Source organism: Plecotus auritus (genome assembly GCF_963455305.1).
Source record: "Plecotus auritus genome assembly, chromosome: 7".
Taxonomy (NCBI): Eukaryota; Metazoa; Chordata; class Mammalia; order Chiroptera; family Vespertilionidae; genus Plecotus; species Plecotus auritus.
The window spans coordinates 30,524,056-30,543,268 of record NC_137774.1 but is presented as its reverse complement, the minus strand read 5'-3'; the positions used below and the strand labels follow the sequence as shown (position 1 = coordinate 30,543,268).

Here is a 19,213-nt window from a genome sequence, read left to right as displayed (position 1 = left end):
ATTTTGAAATCTTTGATCATACTGATGTGTGTGTGTTAGCGTGCCTGAAGGGAGATAGGAGGGCAGCTTTATCTTTTTCCATGTGTCCTGCTAGTTGTACCATCTTTATCACATGGGAAGTCTCCTACGTCTTAAACGGTACAGAGGTGAAAAAGGAGTTAAAATAGAAGTGGTGAACTGCTTTCCCTATAGGTAATTTAGTGCGCCCCTAGTCCCTGCGGGGAGAAAGCCTTCCAGGCCAGCTTCCTCACCTGAGAACCCAGGGAAACCCGCGGAACTCAGGTGCGCGAGGGCCGGGAGCTGGACGAGCCCGGCTGCCGAGGACTGTACGGCAGCGGGGGAGCGGTTTGGCGGGGACACAGGACCGCTTGGAGCCGTCGCGATGCTCCCCTCCTTGCAGGAGTCGCTGGACGGGGATGAAAAGGAGCTGGAGAGCAGCGAGGAGGGAGGCTCCGCGGAGGAGCGGAGAATCGAGCCGCCGCCCAGCAGCCACTACTGTCTCTACAGCTACCGCGGAAGCAGGTGCAGCTCCCGGCCTCCCTGTGGCCCCGCCCCGGCACCGCCTCGCACCCGGGCCCGGCGGCCTGGCTGCTCGCAAACGCCATCTTCTCTCCGGGCTGAGGGTTTCGGCCCGAAGGGCCCTCCTCGCCCCACTCCGTCCTTCCGGGCCCCCATCCGGGACTTTAGTGCCTGCTGCTGTGACGCCTGCGCTCCCACGGGCCCTGTCATTTCCTCAGTCCCTTCTCGTCGCCCGCGTCCTTTGTTTAGCGCAGTGCCCTGCATGCATGTTCAGTAACGTCAACTTCCATCCCCCGTCCTTCCCGTCATTAATCGCCCCACTTTCTTCCATTTCCCCCACACTTCCTCCTCCCACCCCACCTCTGGTTATCCTCTGCCCTTGCTGCCTCCTTTCCCTTCGCCCGGCCGACTTTCCTGGGGCTCTCGTGGCCCTTTAACGTCTGATTTTTAGAGAGGATTTTCTTGGCCCTTCTGGATATTGCATTTCCTTTCCCTGATGTGGCCTGGAGAGAAGGGGCCATCAGCACTGTTCTGTGGAGTTGCCTTGGCATGAGGATAGGCACTTCTCCCTTGTAGCATGTTAGTTGATTGTTCGCCCCTCCCCTGTTTGCTGTTTGAGTTGGAGCCCATCACTGATAGCTGTGTTGCTTTTGTGGCGTGTAGATCGGCACCACCGAGAGGGGACAGTGATGATGGAAGCCCAAGTGGCACAAATGCAGAAACTCCCTCTGGTGATGACTTCAGGTAACAACAGCTTGACCGTAACTCATGCCTGTGCTTGACTCTTCCGTGCATCGTCGGCCTGGAGGAGTCAATGGGGACCCAATTTCCACTCAGCTGTCCCTGAGTCAAACCTTCAAGCCCACCTGCGTCCTAGGAACCTCATCCTGATTTCCTCATTGGCTCATTCATTCAAGGCTGGGACAGAGCCAAATACTGATAGTGCCCAAGGTGGTTAGCCAGAGACACGTATTCTGAGTTTCTTGAAAAGAACTCCAATAAATAGTCAATATTGTATGGGTACCAAAACGTTTAAAATCCTCCTTTGTTTACTGGTACTCTTAGAATACCCCCTTTCATAGCGCCTCGGCTGCACACTAAATATAAACCCCAGGACAGTAGGGATTGCTCTCTTTTGTTCATTTAATACATATTATTAAGTGAATGAATGAATGAACCTTAACACTTGATGCAAAGTAGAGATACCCTAGTGATAAATTTATGATTGATAGGATATGATGCCAGAGACTTGCTTCAAAATAAATCTGGAAGGTGGAAGGGTACAGACAAGCTTGGGGGTACAGATGAAACAAAATTGGCCATGCCTGGCTGGTGTGGTTCAGTGGTTGAGTGTTGACCCATGAATCAAGAGGTCCCCAGTTTGATTCCAGGTCAGAGCACATGCCTGGATTGCAGGTTTGATCCCTGGTAGGGAGTGTGCAGGAGGCAGCCAATGGATGTGTCTCTCTCATCAGTGTTTTTATCTTTCTATCCCACTGCCCCTCTCTCTCTAAAAATCAATGAAAATCAATAAAAAAAAATTGGCCATAAGCTGATAATTGTTAAAACTGGGTGGTGGGTATATGTGAGTTCATTATACTATTCTCCCTACTTTGTATATGTATTTTCCATAATATAAAACAAAAAAACCTTGAGAAGTATTGAGAAGTATTGGGTTCCTATTATTTGTTGGGAAGTTTGGTGATAGAAAACCTTCCTGCATATTCAAATTATATACTTTATATTCTAACCTGAACCAAACTAAAATTTTTATTTTTAGCTCATGAGTGATTGCTAAGCTAGAGTGTTTATTCATGGGTAAGAGGTAGATGGAGGATTGAGGAAAAAAGAGGAGGCGTGAAATAGTGACTTAGCAGAACAGAAAAATGAATGAGTGAGCCAGGAAATGTAGTTAGAGCTGGGCCCACTTGAGGCTAGTGATCATTAATGTAGTTTTGTCCAACTAGATTCGACTGCATAGATGCATGTGCAGAGTAAGTAGAGAGCTGGACTAATCAGGGCTGAAGTTTTGCTAAGCAAGTACAGTGAGATGAAAATAACAAAGGGTTGAATGAGACTTGTGTGCAGGGGTCTGATTATAATGACTGGCCATGGACTATACGATGGGTAAGAAGCAGGGAAGTGAGATAAGAAACTTGAGGGACTATGGAATAAAGGTAAGGCCGGTGGATTGGGGGTCCCAGTGGAGTCATCACACTAGACAGAATGAGGTGAAAGAGTATAATTTTAAACTCTTTGATGAGGTAGCTCATACTTGGTAACATGCACTCCTACCAGCCGCACCAGTAGTCAGAAAGTTTTTTCAAGTCCTTAAAGGGACTCTGGCTTTTAGTAATAATCTGACTGACTTGTGGGGTGTGAATGCAGTAGGCCACTGATAAGCACTGTGTGTCTTTCATTTGTCAAGCCTCTCCCTGGCGGACACTAATCTGCCATCTGAAGTGGAGCCAGAGCTACGCAGTTTCATTGCTAAGCGTCTTTCTAAGGGAGCCGTCTTTGAAGGGCTGGGTAATGTTGCATCTGTGGAGCTGAGGTAAGTGTAAAATGTGCTGTGTCCCGAGTTTTTATTTCTGAGCTAAATATGAGAAGTGATGAGAAACTCCAAAAGATCAACTCCCACTCGACCTGCAAACTCCATCCTTGTTCTCTGCCTGCCTGAGCACTGGGCCTTACACATAAACATTTGTGGAATGGAATTAATTGAACAGCAGAGACTTTCCCACCGAAGTGTACTGATTTAGTCTTGGACTTGGAAGAAAAGCGTTAATCACCAAAACCAAAATTGCACACTACAGTTTGTGAAGTGCTTTCACAAAGTATGATGCCATTCTCTCTACAAAGGGGCAATAGAGCAGATACTCTTACTTACATTTTCAGATGAGGAAATAAATTCAGAGATGTTCATGTCACAAGGCTGGTCACATTCATGGAGTTCAGGCTTAAATATAGGTGTCCTCAGTTGGATTCCAGCCTTCTTTCTATTACACACCTTGATTGTAGTTCCCTTCAGACCATGATGTTGGCATCAAGTCCCCTCAGGAATGTGAGGCCACAGGTCAAATATAAGGCCATGGGGTAAACATGTCATATCTGCCTGGAGCTCCAATGATTCGTGAAGGTTTGGGGGAGGGAGATAAACATGCTTATATTTATGTAGACATGTACTATGAACGAGAGTGAAACTTGCATGCATTTTTCCCATAAAACAGGTGAATTCAAAGAAATTCCATGTTTGTTAGGTGCTGCTTTAGCTGAAGCCCATCATGGTATATATTCATTTTCCTCTGCTGTTCTGAGTAAACCAAGGAGAAGTCTGGAAAGTTCTGACCTAGTGAGCAATATAACAGTATTGCCAGGTCAAGATGACCAGGGTTCAGAACAGCCCATAAAATTAGATGCGTAGAATAATACATAGAGCTTTTTTCTTTCTTTTCTAGAATTCCGGGTTACCGGGTCGGTTGTTACTACTGCCTTTTCCAGCAAGAAAAACTGCTTCCTGAAACAGCAGCAATGGACTCTGAACATACCCCTTCAGAGTACGTGGTCTGTTTTTTAGGAGGGTCAGAAAAAGGACTTGAGCTATATCCTTTCTTTGGTCTTTGAGGATATCAGGAAAGAAATCGTGGGGAGGCAAGAGAAGGGGTATTACTACTCTAAAAGGCTTTCCTACCCCTATATATTTACTTGGATTCCATACCTTTATATGACCAGTTTGTCTTGGCTTGTTTTAATGTACAGTTTGTGTTATTTGCAAGACTATATTTCCTATTGAGAGATAAAACACTTCTTGATTCATCCATTGTTACTTCCTTAAGAACATACTTTCAGGCTTGAATTGGACAAGTACATTCAAGGGCTGAGAAATAACATGAGCTGTGAGGTAAGATGATTGAGACAATAGTTTTTTGAGACTGAGGTGATTAACATACTACAACTTTTATACTTGTCAAGTTATACAGGTGGACACAATGACATCTAAATTCTAAAAATGCACGGCTTGGAGGGCTAGTTGAAAGGTATTTGTTAAGGGAAGCAGGGAACATAGTCCTATAAGTGCTCTAAGTTTCACAAGTCTGCTTCTGATGTTTTGTATCCATGAAAAATTCAGTCCATTAAATTCAATGGTATATGGTAACATGCCAAGTGAGGAAGAGGGTGCTCTTCTCCTGATTTCTGGGTGCATAAGATTTATATATGGTCAGAACTAATGGTCCATGAAGCCTCTGGCACCAGAGATGTGCTCTGCAATGGCAGGACTGTCCTTGAACTCAATATCAAAGATTTTTTAGAAATGTTCTATTTTTCATTCATTGATTTTTTATGAATTATATATATCCTCATCTATTAATTTATTTATACCTTTTAAAAAACTATCCATTCAGCTTGTAGCAGTTTTTAAAGTCATAACTCTTACAAATTTACTACCCATTACATAAGGTAATAACTCCTTTTACTTATCATGCACTTAAAAGGCACTGCAGAAAAGAGTAGCATAGGAGTGAGCAGGGATTTGAGTCTGGGGGAGCTGCTCTCTGACTGGAGCGATTCTGTTAGTCCCCAGAGAGCAGCTCAGCCCAGGAAGCTAGATGTGCTCTTGGCAGCACGTCTGACAAATGGAGTGGGCTTGAGTGTTTTGACAAGATAACTTGTATTCTTCCCTATTCACAGTGTGAATGAACTGCCTACATTCCTTCAGGCATTCAATTGGCTCTTTATAAGCTAATACATACATGTGTCAGACACTGTACCAGGAGCTGGGGAGACAGGATTATGTGGAGCGTATCTCCAGTGAGTATACTGTGGGGAGATGGACATGTAATGCACAACTCCTCCCAGTGAAGAGATAGCATAGAACCCTATCCAGTCTTTCATTTTATATAATGCATTTCTCAGTGTGTTTTATATCAGAATTCCTTTTTTTGCGTTGGTGTTAGCTTAAAAAAAAGAGGTGTTTGTCCGCAGTTCTTTCACTGTCAAGAGTATCGTGAAGAAAATGTTAAGTCCACTAAGGTGAAGGCTTATATTAAAGCAATGACATTCTCTCTTGATCTAGGAAAGGGGCCTGGAGAACCACGTCAAGTCCTACCTGAGTAGCTGGTTTGAGGATGTCGTATGCCCGATCCAGAGGGTGGTTCTTCTCTTTCAGGAGAAGCTTACCTTTTTGCTGCATGCTGTAAGTGTGGCTCAAATGAAAGCATTTCCTCAACTGAGAATCAGTGGAGCAGAGTTTGGATTATTTAAAGACTTACTCATTTTCTTTAACATTATTCCCCCCGCCCCAACCCTGAATATTACTCAAACAATGCTTGCACTCTATTTACTCGGATCTAGAAAGGTACTTTACTAAGGTGGAATTGCAAATAGTGGGTCTTCCTAATAGGATAAAACAATTTAAAATGATTACTTTTTCAAATGATCTGGGAGAGGTGTAATTTCCAAATAATTTGAGAAGGAAAACAGAAATCTAAAGTGTTTTAACTATATGAAAATATCCAGGAAAAAATGAAAATTCACTAAAATATCCAAACACTGGGGAAGGCTTGAGTAAATGGCCAGTTTTTCCATTTAAATTTGTGGTGGTAGATGCAACTGAGACTGGATGGTGCCATGCAACCAGGTGGGAAAGCCAGTTTCAGACTGTTAGCGAACAGCAGCTTCACAAGGCTCAGGAGAGTTCCTGGGCCATGCCCATCAAGCAGGTGGTCGTTTGGGGGAAGGTGACACTCACAAGTAGCTGCTCAATAAGGAAAACTGGAGTACATGCATCAATTAGGCTTTATTTTTCTCTTGTAGGCTCTGAGTTATACTCCTGTTGAGGTTAAAGAATCAGATGAAAAAACAAAGAGAGATATTAACAGGTAAACAATAGTTTTGCAAAGAGAGAACCTTTTACACAGCAAGCCTGGTATTTATGTTTTTATATTTTTATTTTTTAGATTTTTAAAGGACATTAAAATTTTTTTGATTGATGTTAGAGAGAAACAGCGATTTGTTGTTCTACTTATTTATGCATTCATTGGTTGCTTCTTGTACATGCCCTGACTGGGGATCGAACCCGCAACCTTGGGATGATGCTCCAACTGAGATACCTGGCCAGGGCCTGATATGTTTTTAAACCTCCCATAGTGCAGAATGAATTTGCTTTCTCCCTCCCATCCTGCAATATTATTTGTGGTAAAGGACTGTGTGTGTGGCAGGTTTCTGAGTGTGGCCAGTCTTGAAGGCCTTATTCACGAAGGCACCATGACATCTTTGTGCATGGCCATGACGGAGGAGCAGCATAAGTCTGTGGTCATTGACTGCAGTACTTCCCAGCCTCAGTTCTACAACGCAGGTGAGTCACGACCTCTGAAGCAGCCATCCTGTGGCTCTTGTGAGTTGGTCTCTGTTTTTGTACTCTGAACAATTAGTACAAACTTATCCTTCCTGCCCTGTGCAGCTTTACAAGTTTATCCCTGACTCACCGCAAACAATAGCAATTCTAAAAACATGGAAAAATCACGTCATGCCTAGCAATTCCACTCTTAAGTATATAGAAAAACTTTTGTGTGTATAAATATTAATATATTTTTATTGATTTCAGAGAGGACGGGAGAGGGAGAGAGAGATAGAAATATCAATGATGAGAGAGAATCATTGATTAGTTGCCTCCTGCACGGTCTCCACCAGACATGTGCCCTGACTGGGAATTGAACGTGACGTCTAGGTTCATAGGTCGACACTCAACCACTGAGCCATGCCAGGTGGGCAAAAACTCTTGTATATTTATACAAGGAGACAAATACAAAAATGTTCATAAAGGCATTGTTTGAAATAGCAAAGAATTGGAGGCAACTTAAATGCTTCCATCGACAGGAAAATGATCTGGTAAACTGCTATATTCATGCAATGGAATATACCAGTGAAAATGTATGAACTAGAGCTACATGTCTCCATATAGCTCACAAACATGCTAGTGAAACAGCCATTAAAGAAAAATACATAGTAAATTTAAAGGGTGTATTAAAATTATCATTTATCATAATGTGATTCTTAAATCTTAATTAAACTATTTTCCTTTCAATATGAAAATAAAAATAAAAATACATAGACTGGGTGGAGGGGGGCCATTGGGGGATTAGGGAACATCTGTAATATTGTCCAAAATAAAAACATTAAAAAAATACATAAAAGTTTTGACATATACAAAATAATACTTTATAGAGTTTATAGATACAAAAGTACGTGACAAGAGTTTAAAGGAATACATGGGAATAATATCCTTTCTAATGGGAAAGAAGGGGGAATGCAGTTGAGGAGTAGCACATAGGGGCTTCAGCTATTTTGGTGTTTTTAGCTAGGTAGTGAGTACAGTTTTCTTAGACCATTATAGAAGTCTTATATAATTCATTATAAGTGTTTTATTTAAAAAAGAAATAAAGAATACCACAAGGTGTACAAATATCAAATCATTATGTACACTTGAAACTAATGTAATGTTATATGCCAAGTATACCTCAATTTAAAGTAAATAAATAGAGCCTGGCCAGTGTTGTTCAATGGCTGAGTGTCGACCTATGAACCAGGAGGTCATGGTTTGATTCCAGTCAGGGCATGTGCCTGGGTTGCATGGCTTGATCCCCAGTATGAGGCATGCAGAAAGCAGTCAGTGGATGATTCTTTCTCATCATTGAAGTTTCTGTCTCCCTCACCATCTCCCTTCCTCTCTCTGAAATCAATAACCCTCCCAAATTAAAAAAATATATACAATAAAAAAATTTAAAAACCCATATTTTAAAGTAAATAAACAGAAAGAAAGAAAAAAGAATAGATGTTTGCACTTTGTAGAATTTCATTTTTATTTAATTTTTCTAAAATATTTTATAGGAAGCAACCGATTTTGTGAGGATTGGATGCAAGCTTTTTTGAATGGTGCTGAAGGAGGTAACCCTTTTCTTTTTCGACAAGTACTGGAGAACTTTAAACTAAAGGTAATTAATTGTGTGCCAAGCGCCACATATAACTTTTACCTGAATTTTAATTAGGTCCAGTGACAGAGGAACAAATCTGCTTTCTAGCTGTGATGTCTATTAAATAGGACCTCTCAAAACTAGAATCTTCAGAAGGCATTTACTTTATTTATTTTGCAGTGGCTTCTGCATACATAACATTGCATTTCCAGTTAATTGGATTGAATGCTTGCTTATATCTCAGGTATATCAACCTTATAATTTGTGACATGTCTTAGTTGGAAAGCATAAAAAATGTGGCTTAGTGCCTAAGGGTTCAAAATTTTGGTTGGGAGGAGTGTTGTCACCTTTTAAAAGTATGTTTAGGATTGAAAAACTATTTTTACTTTATATAAGAAATTGTGTTGTACCAAGGGTACAGCATATTAGTGATAACAATGATAGAAATATTTCAAATAAAAGGTAAACATCTCTGCAACATATGAAATGTTTCCAGCTGTATATGAAGTGTTTTTAGGCATCATTTTTATCTCATGAAACACGTATTTAACTGGGTAATCTTTTTCTAGGCCATACAAGACACAAATAATTTGAAGAGATTTATCCGACAGGCAGAAATGAATCATTATGCTTTGTTTAAATGTTACATGTTCCTAAAGAACTGTGGTAGTGGAGATATCCTTTTGAAGATTGTTAAAGTGGAACATGAAGAAATGCCTGAAGCCAAAAATGTGGTAGCCGTCCTCGAAGAATTTATGAAAGAAGCTCCTGCCCGAAGTTTTTGATGGCGTTTTGAGATAACTGGATTGAGAAGCTGTATATTCCAGCGCTGGTGTTTGAAATTACAGTTGTTATAAATTGTCATAGGATTGCTATTTAAGATGATTTGAAATGCATTCTATGTTTTTTCATTTGTATTTTTAAAATTTAACATAATTCGACATGAAAATCAGGAATGTGGTCATTGAATCCTAGATAGAGTTGTGAACTTTTAGTACATTGCTGGTCCCATGAATTCTAGACTTCAGGGAGTTGTTGCTTAAAAAAGTCAGAGGTGATTTTGTGTTTCTCTCAGGAGTGTGCTGCAGTATTTAGCAACCTTTGCTCTCAGAAAAATCATAATATTTCTTTCTCAAAATGTACTCCTTTTCTTGGACAGATTAGCACCGTGACACGGTTTCAAAGAGATCTGTGCATCCTGTGGGTGCTTGATAGTTCTTTGTCTGATTGATAATGGCTTGGACGATGAAGCCAGCTTTTAAGCCGATATGCAAATAAATCGTAAGTGTGTAAAAAATTAAATGAGCTTTAAGAACATCTAGATGCACTAGCTTCAAGATCAAACATTATCTCTGATGGAAACCTACTAGAGAGGTGGCCCCATCACTTTTCTTCATTTGTTCACAGGTATTAGCCAAGAGCCTGTATTTTCTTTTATATGAAAATGCTGACTTTTTTTTTTCCTATTTTAACTGGCTTATCTTTTTATTTTTGAATTAAGAATTCTTTATATCCTTTGGATACAAGCCTCTTCCCAAATATTTCTTTTTTTTATTATTACTTTTTAAATTGTTTAAAGTATTACATATATTAGTACATATATCTCTTTTTTTTTTTCTCCATTGACCTTCCCCCAGCTTCCCCTACCCCCTGTCGCATGCCCTCATCCCACCCCCCCCCCCCAGTGTCTTGTGTCCATTGGTGTGCTTATCATGCATACAAGTCCTTTGGTTGATCTATTTCCCTCCCTCAACAATACTCCCAGCCTTCCTGCTAATGCTGACGTTTTTAAACAGAGTGTTAACAAAATACATACGTTTTACAAACAAACTATAACAAAGAACACAGATTCTTCATATCAGAGTTACCCACTGATTTTAGCTTTTTGTAGTTTGTTTTCAAGCCTCATTGTTTTACTCTGAATCAGTTAAAAATGCCCTCAGCTAGAATAATTTATAATTCCCATGGAAGCCAATTGTAGCTACGCACACGATTGCCCTTTGTTCTGCATAGCTCTTTAATAAATCCATTTGATAATGATTTTTGTTTAGATGATCGGAAGTCTTGTGTTCTCACTGCCCTCAGGATGCTTGGAGGGACACAAGTTCGTAAAAATCATCTCCTAAACTCATATAAATTCACATTAAGTGCTGAGTGTTAACTTTCAAAATGACTGACCTTAGCCTGCTTTGTCTTCTACAGAAGTCGAGGGACATGACTCACCCAGCATTTCTTTTCCTTTAATGAGAAATACAGTTCAGGATCTTCATAAAGGCTTTCATATGGTTTTAAACTTTAATAACTTGGATTGTAGGCAGTGCAGAAAAAAAAAATCCAAGTAGCATTTTTATAGCATTAAATTCAGAATGACTATGGGAAGTAAGCAATTTTATGGCACTTCCCTGGAACCCAACTTTTTCTAATGTACTTGGTTGTCCACTTGGAAATTATCAACATTTTGAGTCTGGAAAACAGTTTTCATTTTCAAATTCACATGTCATTTAAGAATTCATGCTGTAAATGGCATTTAAAAGCAAATGTATTGTCTGCTTCAAGTCACTTAAGAATAGCCAAGGTATAAGTATATATTCTTTATATTACTTCGTTGTTGTTGTTAATCCTCACCCGGGGATATTTTTTCCATTGATTTCTACAGACAGTGGAAGGAAGGAAAGGAGAGAGGGGGAGAGGGAGAGAAAGAGAAACATCGATGTGAGAGAGACACATTAAGATGATTTGTGTTTCCCGCACATGCCCCAGAGCTGGGGATTGAACCTGCAACCCAGAGACCTGCCTTTGACCAGGAATCGAATCTGTGACCCCTATTTTGAGCGCACCAGCCCAGGGCTATATGTACTTTTATATATAATTTGTGATGTAGGCTCATTACATTACACAGTTGTATACAATAGTCTTATTTTAAACGGCTGTGACAAACTGTTTATCACTACTGTAGACAAGGAAAATGGTGACATTGAATTGAATGTCTTGTTGGCCATGAGAAGAAACTCAAAGAACTCATGACCAGAAACCTGTACTGTATTCAAATCTTAATAAGCTAATGTATTAATTTTTAAAGTTTTAAAAGGATTTGTTCAGTATGGAATACAGTTATGTTATTATTTGTGTGCCATAGACACACAGAGGAAATGTATGTCATGTATCAAAAATGGTTTCAGTTTACCTGTAATTATTTTTCTTTCTTTTTCTGTTGTAATTATATTTGTAATAATAATAATAATAATAACAATAAAACAACTTAGCTTCTCACCAACATAGTCATTTTTATTTAATGAGCTCGATTCTCAGGCCTGACATTTTTATTAACACACAAAAAGTTTATGGGGAAATTGTAATTGTTATGCTGAGGAATTTGTTGAAGAAAATTGAATCACCTGCTGGAACACATTTTTCTGCATCTTGCAAGAGGCATCAGGCAGGGTGTAAGAAATTTCCACGCAATATTTTACTACTCACCGTCCAGTAGCGTCACCTGTAGAACTCCATCACCCAGGCCACTTCCCTTTCCTCTCATTCATTATTAACCCTGAGAGGTGCCTGTCCTTCACCAGAGGATCCCTTAGACCAGATGCCAGAAAAGCCTGCAGGCATCTGGAAAATAAGATTCGGTTACTACGACTACACTTTCCTAACCATGTCTTCTCAGTAACAAAAGCCCTGCTGGCTTCCTCAAAGTCTTGGAGGTCTAGGAAGGCAGCTCCAGTCCTATAATGGCTGAACTTGCTAAATGGGGCCCTCAGACTTTAAATCTTTGAGTTGGTGTAATGCTAGATTCTGGAAATTGGGGAAAGGGGGTGATAGGGAGCAGCCATGAATAGATAGCTGTGGATTTTCTTGTAAACTACTTGGAAGAGGGAGATTCTGTTAGAACACTGAGTGTATGTTCCAAGGTTCACTGCTGTTCCTGGATGGCCCTAATACAGTGAGACAATCTTGACACAAATACCCTGACTCTTCTACACGTTTAGTGTAGAAGTCCTTCCTATATGAGCACCGGAGCGCTGAGACCATGAATTCTGCAACCAGGCAGTTCTGGGTATGAATGCAGCCAGGCCATATGCTACAGGAAGTTACTAAATTTCCCTGTCTTTCCCTCATGTGTAACTATGGGGACATTTATATCCACATCACAGCAAGTAGCTGTGAAAGAGAATGATATATTGAAAATGTTTCAACCAGTGCCTAGCACCTAGTACCGTACTCAGTAAATTGTGTTCATATTAGCAGCAAACATTAAGTTATTGGAAGAATGAGAATCTGGTAGGAGGAGGAATGAGGGAAGTGAGAGGAGGCAAGAGGCAAAGCTAACCAGACAGCTTTTGTCTGTCCAGGGAGCTTGATTTTAAATGCCTCAGGTGTAGGAGCCCAGAACTGACCCAGGGGAACACTGGTGCTCACACAGGGTCCCAGCTTCCCTTACAGAGAAGTCAGTTCACACTCCAAACAGAGGTGGGTTCCTAGACCTTAGGCCTGAACTGTATTCTACAGTTTGTTCTGGGATGACTTCGGCGGCATTGAGAAATATTTTTAAATGACACATAGGAAACTGTTGGGAAAGAGCATTACGGGAAACTGCTATGCTGAATTGAACAGGGTACTTACATCCTCAAACAAAATTCAACAGTTATGAATAGCAAACTACATGCACTGCCAATGGCTTAGAAAACCTGGGGGAAACCTTTCACTTTCTCAGGCTGCATCCATTCAAAGCCCACTGGGTCCTTAGACTTACCAAGCACTGACTTTACCTTAACATTTAGGCTCTTATTTTTCCCTTTATGAATTAGGAACACGTTCCCTTTTACTCTGAGAACATTCCTATCCCTTCCAAAAGATCAGGGTGTTGACAGTCCTCAGAAAGACCTAAAGACTAGGCTACTAGGGAAAGAGGGAAATGCCTAAGAAATTTCAAAGAAGATTCTTCCAATAATATTAGTCAAAATATTAATCTCTCATCAGGGTGTAGAGTAAGAGTGGAAGGGGAAGGCGGGGGCACCCACCACAAACCTGGCACAGAGGTTCTTGACCCGAAGCCATGGATCGGTTTCCTTATACACAGCCAGCCCCACCCAAATTGTACACAAAATTGTCTATCTGTGGCCCGACCAGTGTGGATCGGTGGTTGAGCTTCACCCTATGAACCAGGAGGTCACGGTTCAATTCCCCTGAAGGGTTGCAGTTTCGATCCCGGGTGGGGGTGTGTGCAGGAGGCAGCTGATCAATGATTCTCTCTCATCATTGATGTTTCTGTCTCTCTCCCTCTCCCTTCCTCTCTCTGAATAATTTAAAAAATGTTTTTAAAAATTGTCTGTCTGTGCTATCTTCACGGAAAGAAAAATCATAGCTTTCATCAACTGCTCAAAAAGAGTTCAGTAATTCAAGAAAGGTTAAGAACCACCAAGCCGCCGAAACCGGTTTGGCTCAGTGGAAAGAGCGTCGGCCTGCGGACTGAAGGGTCCCGGGTTCGATTCCGGTCAGGGGCATGTACCTTGGTTGCAGGCACATCTCCAGGGGGAGGTGTGCAGGAGGCAGCTGATTGATGTTTCTCTCTCATCGATGTTTCTGGCTCTCTATCCCTCTCCCTTCCTCTCTGTAAAATATCAATAAAATATATTAAAAAAAAAAAAAAAAAAAAAAAAAAGAACCACCAAGCCAGAAACCCCAGCACCAAGAACCAACCCCCATCTGTATTATATAAATCACAGACCCACCACCACGGCTGCCCTCCCTCTCCCCCTCCCCCTGGCTGCATGCCATGACCCAAGCTGAGAGGAAACAGGCCAGGCCCTTCAGGTCACTTTCTGAATAACGGATGGCTTAAAAAAAATCTTTAATGGAATCTGTGGTCAAATAATATGTTACAACAAAAATATACAGAATGTACACAATACAAAAATATTTAGAAACAAACATTGCAGCTTGTTTTTTTGTTTGTTTTCCACTTAACTTCCTTGGGGGGTGGGGAGGGCAGAGTTCAGCGTTGGGCACTGTTTTTTAAGGCAGAGGAGTATCCGTGCTTTCCAGCCAGCCCTGGGAGCAACAGGAACGATGCCAGGAAAGGGCTTCCGGCCACCTGGGGAACCTGCATTATTTGCAAATGAAATTGGACGCTGGGGAAAGGCTGGGCATGGTGAGCAATGACTCTCCTAATCCCCTGGGCAAGAGTAGTTCTCATGGAAACTGAGAGTCCTATTACGCCTCATTAGGGAGCTTTTCCTAATTAAAAAACGAATGATTAATGGTGTCATTAAAGCGAAATTTCTCCTTTGAAGGTTTGTTTTCCTTTCCCCAGTTTCTGCGATTCCTCTTCCGTTTAACGAGTGAGTGAGTCTGTGGATGCTGTTTAGAGAGTCCCCAGGTTTCAATTTCTGCATCATGCAGATGAAAATCCGGCTTCGCTCCATGGCCGCGAGATTCACACCACCCTCACTTTTCGGCGCACTGGCCAGGAGGCCAACCGTGGATGAGGAAGGAGGGAGGATGGGGACATGCTGCTGGCAGGGAACAAAGGGACCTGCTGAGGAGAAAGCCCTACACCAAAATGAAACCTTTCCTACTAGAAATTAGGCTCTGGCCCTGGGTTAGAGACCTGGGTAGTGGGAAGGCCCTGCTTAGAAGTGATGGCTGGCAGAGGCTGTTGTAGATGGCTGTTAAGCAGACCGGAGAACTTCTGAGTTGCCCTTGGACACTCAGCGGACAGGGAGCAGCTGACATTCAGCTGGGCTGGGGGCCTACGGTGAGGATGAGGGGTGAGGATGGGGCAATCTGAGCTGCTCCAGGCCTCAGAGGACAGACGTACAGGATGGTGGGTGGGACTTCCACCTTGGGCAGTCTTCCCAAAGTTTCCATCCTAAGCCCCAGGGAACTGGATGCCTCTGGAGGGCTTTCTAGAATCTTCTAGTTCACAGTCTTGTCACCCCTAAGAGAGGAAGGCTCCTCTCCAAGCCACACCAGATAAAGGCAGGGAGAGAGGTAGCTCTCTGCTCCCTCAAACTACAACCCAGAACCTCCAGGGGCCAGGAGAGGGTCTGGCAGAGAGCCCTGCTCCCCAGCAGGTGACAGCTGCCTCTGCCGCTCCAGGAGGGTCAGCCCCACGCACGCAGGGTTAGCAGCAGCCACGGCCCCCTCTGCCATCCTTACCCATCTCCTCACCCCCCAGCTCCAGCTCCGTCTCCTCTCCCAAAGAGCTCACTCTCCCAGCTACACCTTTCCCTCAGGAGGCAGAGAATGGCTGGCAGGGCACAGACAAGGTCCCTCAGGGCAACGCAGCCCAGCCGCAGGCCTGGCCACGCCGCCTCAGCGGGCAGTCCTCAGCAGAGCTGGCGTAAGTGCAGCCTGAGCTTCTGCGCCATATGGACAGTCCGGTGAGCAGTGGGCAAAGGCGGGGACGGCCTGGGTGTGGGTGAACTGGGTAGAGAGACCTTGCCCATTTCTGTGTGATGACTGGGGATGGAAGCCACCGTGGCCCAAGACGCCCAGAAGTCCGGCCCGGCTGCCTTCGAACCTCGGTGTGGCTCTCCTGGCCACTGGCTGGCAGAGGCAGGCCCTGCACTCCTGCCCTTGTTCCTGCAGAACCCAAGCCTGGGTCCTTCCTCCTTCGGGGCTGTCAGTGGTTGGGAGTCGCAAGAGCAGTAGAAAGAGAACGACCTTTTGTCAAAAGCCATCCTCCCACCCTCCCTGGGGCCTGCACCAGCTCCCGCCGGGAGGCCATTCCCTTGTGAAATGGGCGTGGGGATGGACTTGAACACCTCCCAGCTCCCTCCTCTCTCTGAGAACCCGAGCTATGGCTGCCTCACCTCTGATGCGCATCCACGCCCCCAACAATTCTTCTCTAGAAGCAGGTCTCCACCTAAACTGGAAGTCCTTTTGTTGCAAACCTCCCGTCCCCCTGAACTCAAAAGTCACGTGGCCTCCATATTGCTGCCCAGCCTCTGTTGCACCCCAAAGCTCCTCCCTCCAAAGGGAGACAGGACAGAATCTTTTCAGTATGAAAGCCACTCCAGAGGGAACTAGAGCAGAAGCTGGCAAAGGCGAGAAAACCTCAGCATCCTGAGGGGCCGCCCTCCCACCACAGACCACTCTCCCACCGTCAGGGATTCCCAGGGAGACGCCTGGAAGAGACGGGGAGTGGAAAAGAAGAGGCAGGCTTTGCTAAAAGCCAGAATCCTCAGGAACCACAATACTCTACCTCCCAGCCCCTTCTTCCTCTCACTCAGACGCGTCCACAGACGCCCACTGCCCCTCGCAGCCTTCCCCTGCGGACTCGACTCGCCTCACATTGTTTTTCCCATCACACGGGCATCTCCACCCACCAAACCATGTGCTCACCATCAGAACAGTCTCCACAACCAAAGGAGAGGCACGATGTAGGGTCAGGGCAATGGAAAGGCAGGGCAGGGCTCTAAAGACAAGGCAGGGCATGGGATGGGACGTGGGCCCTGATGTGAGAGGCCAGCATTCGGGAAGAGAGGGAGGGAGAAGTCCAAAGCAGGGCCTTCCCCAAGGGGGATCGCGGGATGAATTCCCTCTTGCTGGGGTTCCTCTTCCCGGGTACCCCCATGGCAAGGGTAGGGAATTAGAATCTCACTCCTCTGCCCGCCCCCCCCCCCCCAGGCGTTAGAGGCCACACCCCAGTGCCCACCGACAGGCACAGGAAGGCACCTGGGTTCCCCGGGCCTACTCCACATGTCCGGCACCAGGCCCTCTTCCCCTCCCAGAGCTCCAGAGGGAACACTTCCTGGCCCGCCATTATCTCTGGGCTGGACAAGGGCCTGCCTGGCTACTGCCCCCTCAGGCCTTCCTTACACTTTATGGCAGCGGTGGGGAATGTCCGGCCCGAGGGCCATATAAGGCCTGGGAAGACATTTGGTCTGGCCCTGCCAAGGCATTACGGATGAGTCAAATGTTTGACCAAATGTAGCAGGCTGATGTTTAAGTTGATGATTTTGTATGGCCCGTGAATGATGTTATAAATACCCAAATGGCCGTTGGCAGTAAGAAGGTTCCCCACCCCTGCTCTATGGTCTCTCAGGGTGGAAGATGAGGCTGCTCTTAGCCCACCCAAAAGGGACAGCCACTCTCAGCCCCGGCAGGCCTTTGATGGCCCGATGTCTTTGGAAGAGTCTAGAAAAACAACAGTAGCCAATCCAACTCCTCCAGCAGGTGCCTTTTGGAACAGAGCCTCTACAGTCTGCCCAGCGTCTCTCGTCCTCTCCTCCCGGCCTCCCTGAGCTGGTGATGAGAAAACAGAATCCAGATGCTTCTTTCTGAGGCCGCTTCTCCCTCCCCTCCCCGACCTCGGTCCTCCAGCCGTTAGGGGGGCGGGGGCAGCTTTAGGTCCAGCAGGGTGTAGGCAAAGATATTCCAGAAGACAGCAAACAGCACAAAGATGGTGTACATGGCCACAAAAATCCACCACAGCGACTGGTCCTGCAGCCTCTGCTCATAGTTCCTCAGGACCACCACGCCCAGGGTGATGCCCACGGCCACGCCACCCAAGTGTGCCACGAAGCTCGGGTGAGGGCACGGGGGATAGGCCGATGGGTGGAACCGGAGCCACACAGCCCGCCCGAACTCCATGCTCACTGCAAGGGGAGGAAGCACAGAGAAGTCACGGGAGGCCCCTGGGCAGGGGCTGAGGGAGAGGCCTTGCAAGCCACCCACCCAGCCACCCACTCTGCCATCCACCCGTTAATCTACTCGCCACAGACCAAGCTCTGTTTGTTCTGCGCACTGGGGACACGGTAGTGAAGCAGACAGACAAGCCTCTGTTCTCCCAGAGCTTATAGGACCTGGCAATCCACCAGCATTACATACACGAGATCAGTTCAGTAAGAGGAACTCTATGGGAAACAAATGTAAGTGATTTAAAGCCAATGATGGGCCCTAGCTGGTTTGGCTCAGTGGATAGAGCGTTGGCCAGTGGACTAAAGGGTCCCAGGTTTGATTCCAGCCAAGGACACATGCCTGGGTTGTGGGCTTGACCCCCTTCCTGCAGGTAGGGGGCAGGGCAGGAGGCAGCCAATCAATGATTCTCTCTCATCATTGATGTTTCTATCTCTCTATCCTTCTCCCTTCCTCTCTGAAATCAATAAAAATATTTTTAAAAAAATAAAGCTGGGTGTAAGGAGTGGGATTCTTTAGTTTGGAGAATCAGGCAAGATCTCCCTAAAGAGGTGATGTGGCTCAGTGGTTGAGCGTCGACCTATGAACCAGGAATTCACGATTTAATTTCTGGTCAGGGCACATGCCCGGATTGTGGACTCGATCCTATGTAGGGCAAGAAGGAGGCAGCAGATCATTTTATTCTCTCTCATCACTGATGTTTCTATCTCTCTCTCCCTCTTCCTGCCTCTCTGAAATCAATAAAAAAAAGTATTTTTTTGCCCTAGCTGGTTTGGCTCAGTGGATAGAGCGTTGGCCTGCGGACTGAAGGGTCAAGGGCATGTACCTCGGTTGCAGACTCCCGGCCCTGATTGGGGGGAGGCAACCAATCGATGTGTCTCTAACACATCAGTGTTTCTCTCTCTCTCCTTTCCACTCTCTCTCTCTAAAAAATATATATATATATATATATATATATATATATATATATATATATATATATATATTTTATATATATATAAAATAAATAAAAAAACAGATTTTTAAAAGAGGTGACATTTGAGCTGAGATGTGACTATTGAGTGAAGAGCATTTCAGGC

General features: G+C 44.4%; 2 protein-coding genes across 8 annotated transcripts in view; one reads left to right on the top strand and one right to left on the bottom strand.

The window, feature by feature from the left end:
- Positions 1–339: 339 nt before the first annotated feature.
- On the top strand, positions 340–11,759 carry LOC308255169 (protein Njmu-R1). 3 transcript variants are annotated; one of them, XM_080682186.1, is made up of 10 exons: positions 340–522; positions 1,183–1,263; positions 2,948–3,073; positions 3,978–4,121; positions 4,363–4,420; positions 5,594–5,713; positions 6,334–6,398; positions 6,738–6,874; positions 8,407–8,510; positions 9,059–11,759. In XM_080682186.1, the coding sequence occupies exons 1-10, from the start codon at positions 383–385 to the stop codon at positions 9,272–9,274; spliced, it is 1,191 nt and encodes a 396-aa protein (XP_080538312.1). In that variant the 5' UTR covers positions 340–382; the 3' UTR covers positions 9,275–11,759. The 3 variants fall into 3 exon arrangements, with proteins under 3 accessions (XP_080538312.1, XP_080538313.1, XP_080538314.1); XM_080682187.1 differs by having other exon boundaries at positions 356–522; positions 9,149–11,759; XM_080682188.1 differs by lacking the exons at positions 8,407–8,510; positions 9,059–11,759 and adding an exon at positions 7,124–8,314 and having other exon boundaries at positions 358–522.
- A 2,564-nt stretch (positions 11,760–14,323) lies between these two features.
- Positions 14,324–19,213, bottom strand: part of RHBDL3 (rhomboid like 3) — a 51,160-nt gene continuing 46,270 nt past the window's right edge. For all 5 annotated transcript variants that reach the window (XM_080679079.1, XM_080679077.1, XM_080679080.1 and 2 more), the window contains one exon: positions 14,324–18,094. In XM_080679079.1, the coding sequence (XP_080535205.1) occupies positions 17,823–18,094 (272 nt within the window). In that variant the 3' untranslated portion in view covers positions 14,324–17,822. The remainder of the gene's footprint in view (positions 18,095–19,213) is intronic.

What these genes read in the sequence shown, in the direction of transcription:
- LOC308255169 (XM_080682186.1), top strand. Translation starts at nt 383, where the DNA reads ATGCTCCCCTCCTTGCAGGAGTCGCTGGACGGGGATGAAAAGGAGCTG. An exon ending in GTTGCATCTGTGGAGCTGAG is followed by an intron (nt 3,074 to 3,977) that starts GTAAGTGTAAAA and finishes TTTCTTTTCTAG; the next exon opens with AATTCCGGGTTACCGGGTCG. An exon ending in ACAAAGAGAGATATTAACAG is followed by an intron (nt 6,399 to 6,737) that starts GTAAACAATAGT and finishes TGTGTGTGGCAG; the next exon opens with GTTTCTGAGTGTGGCCAGTC.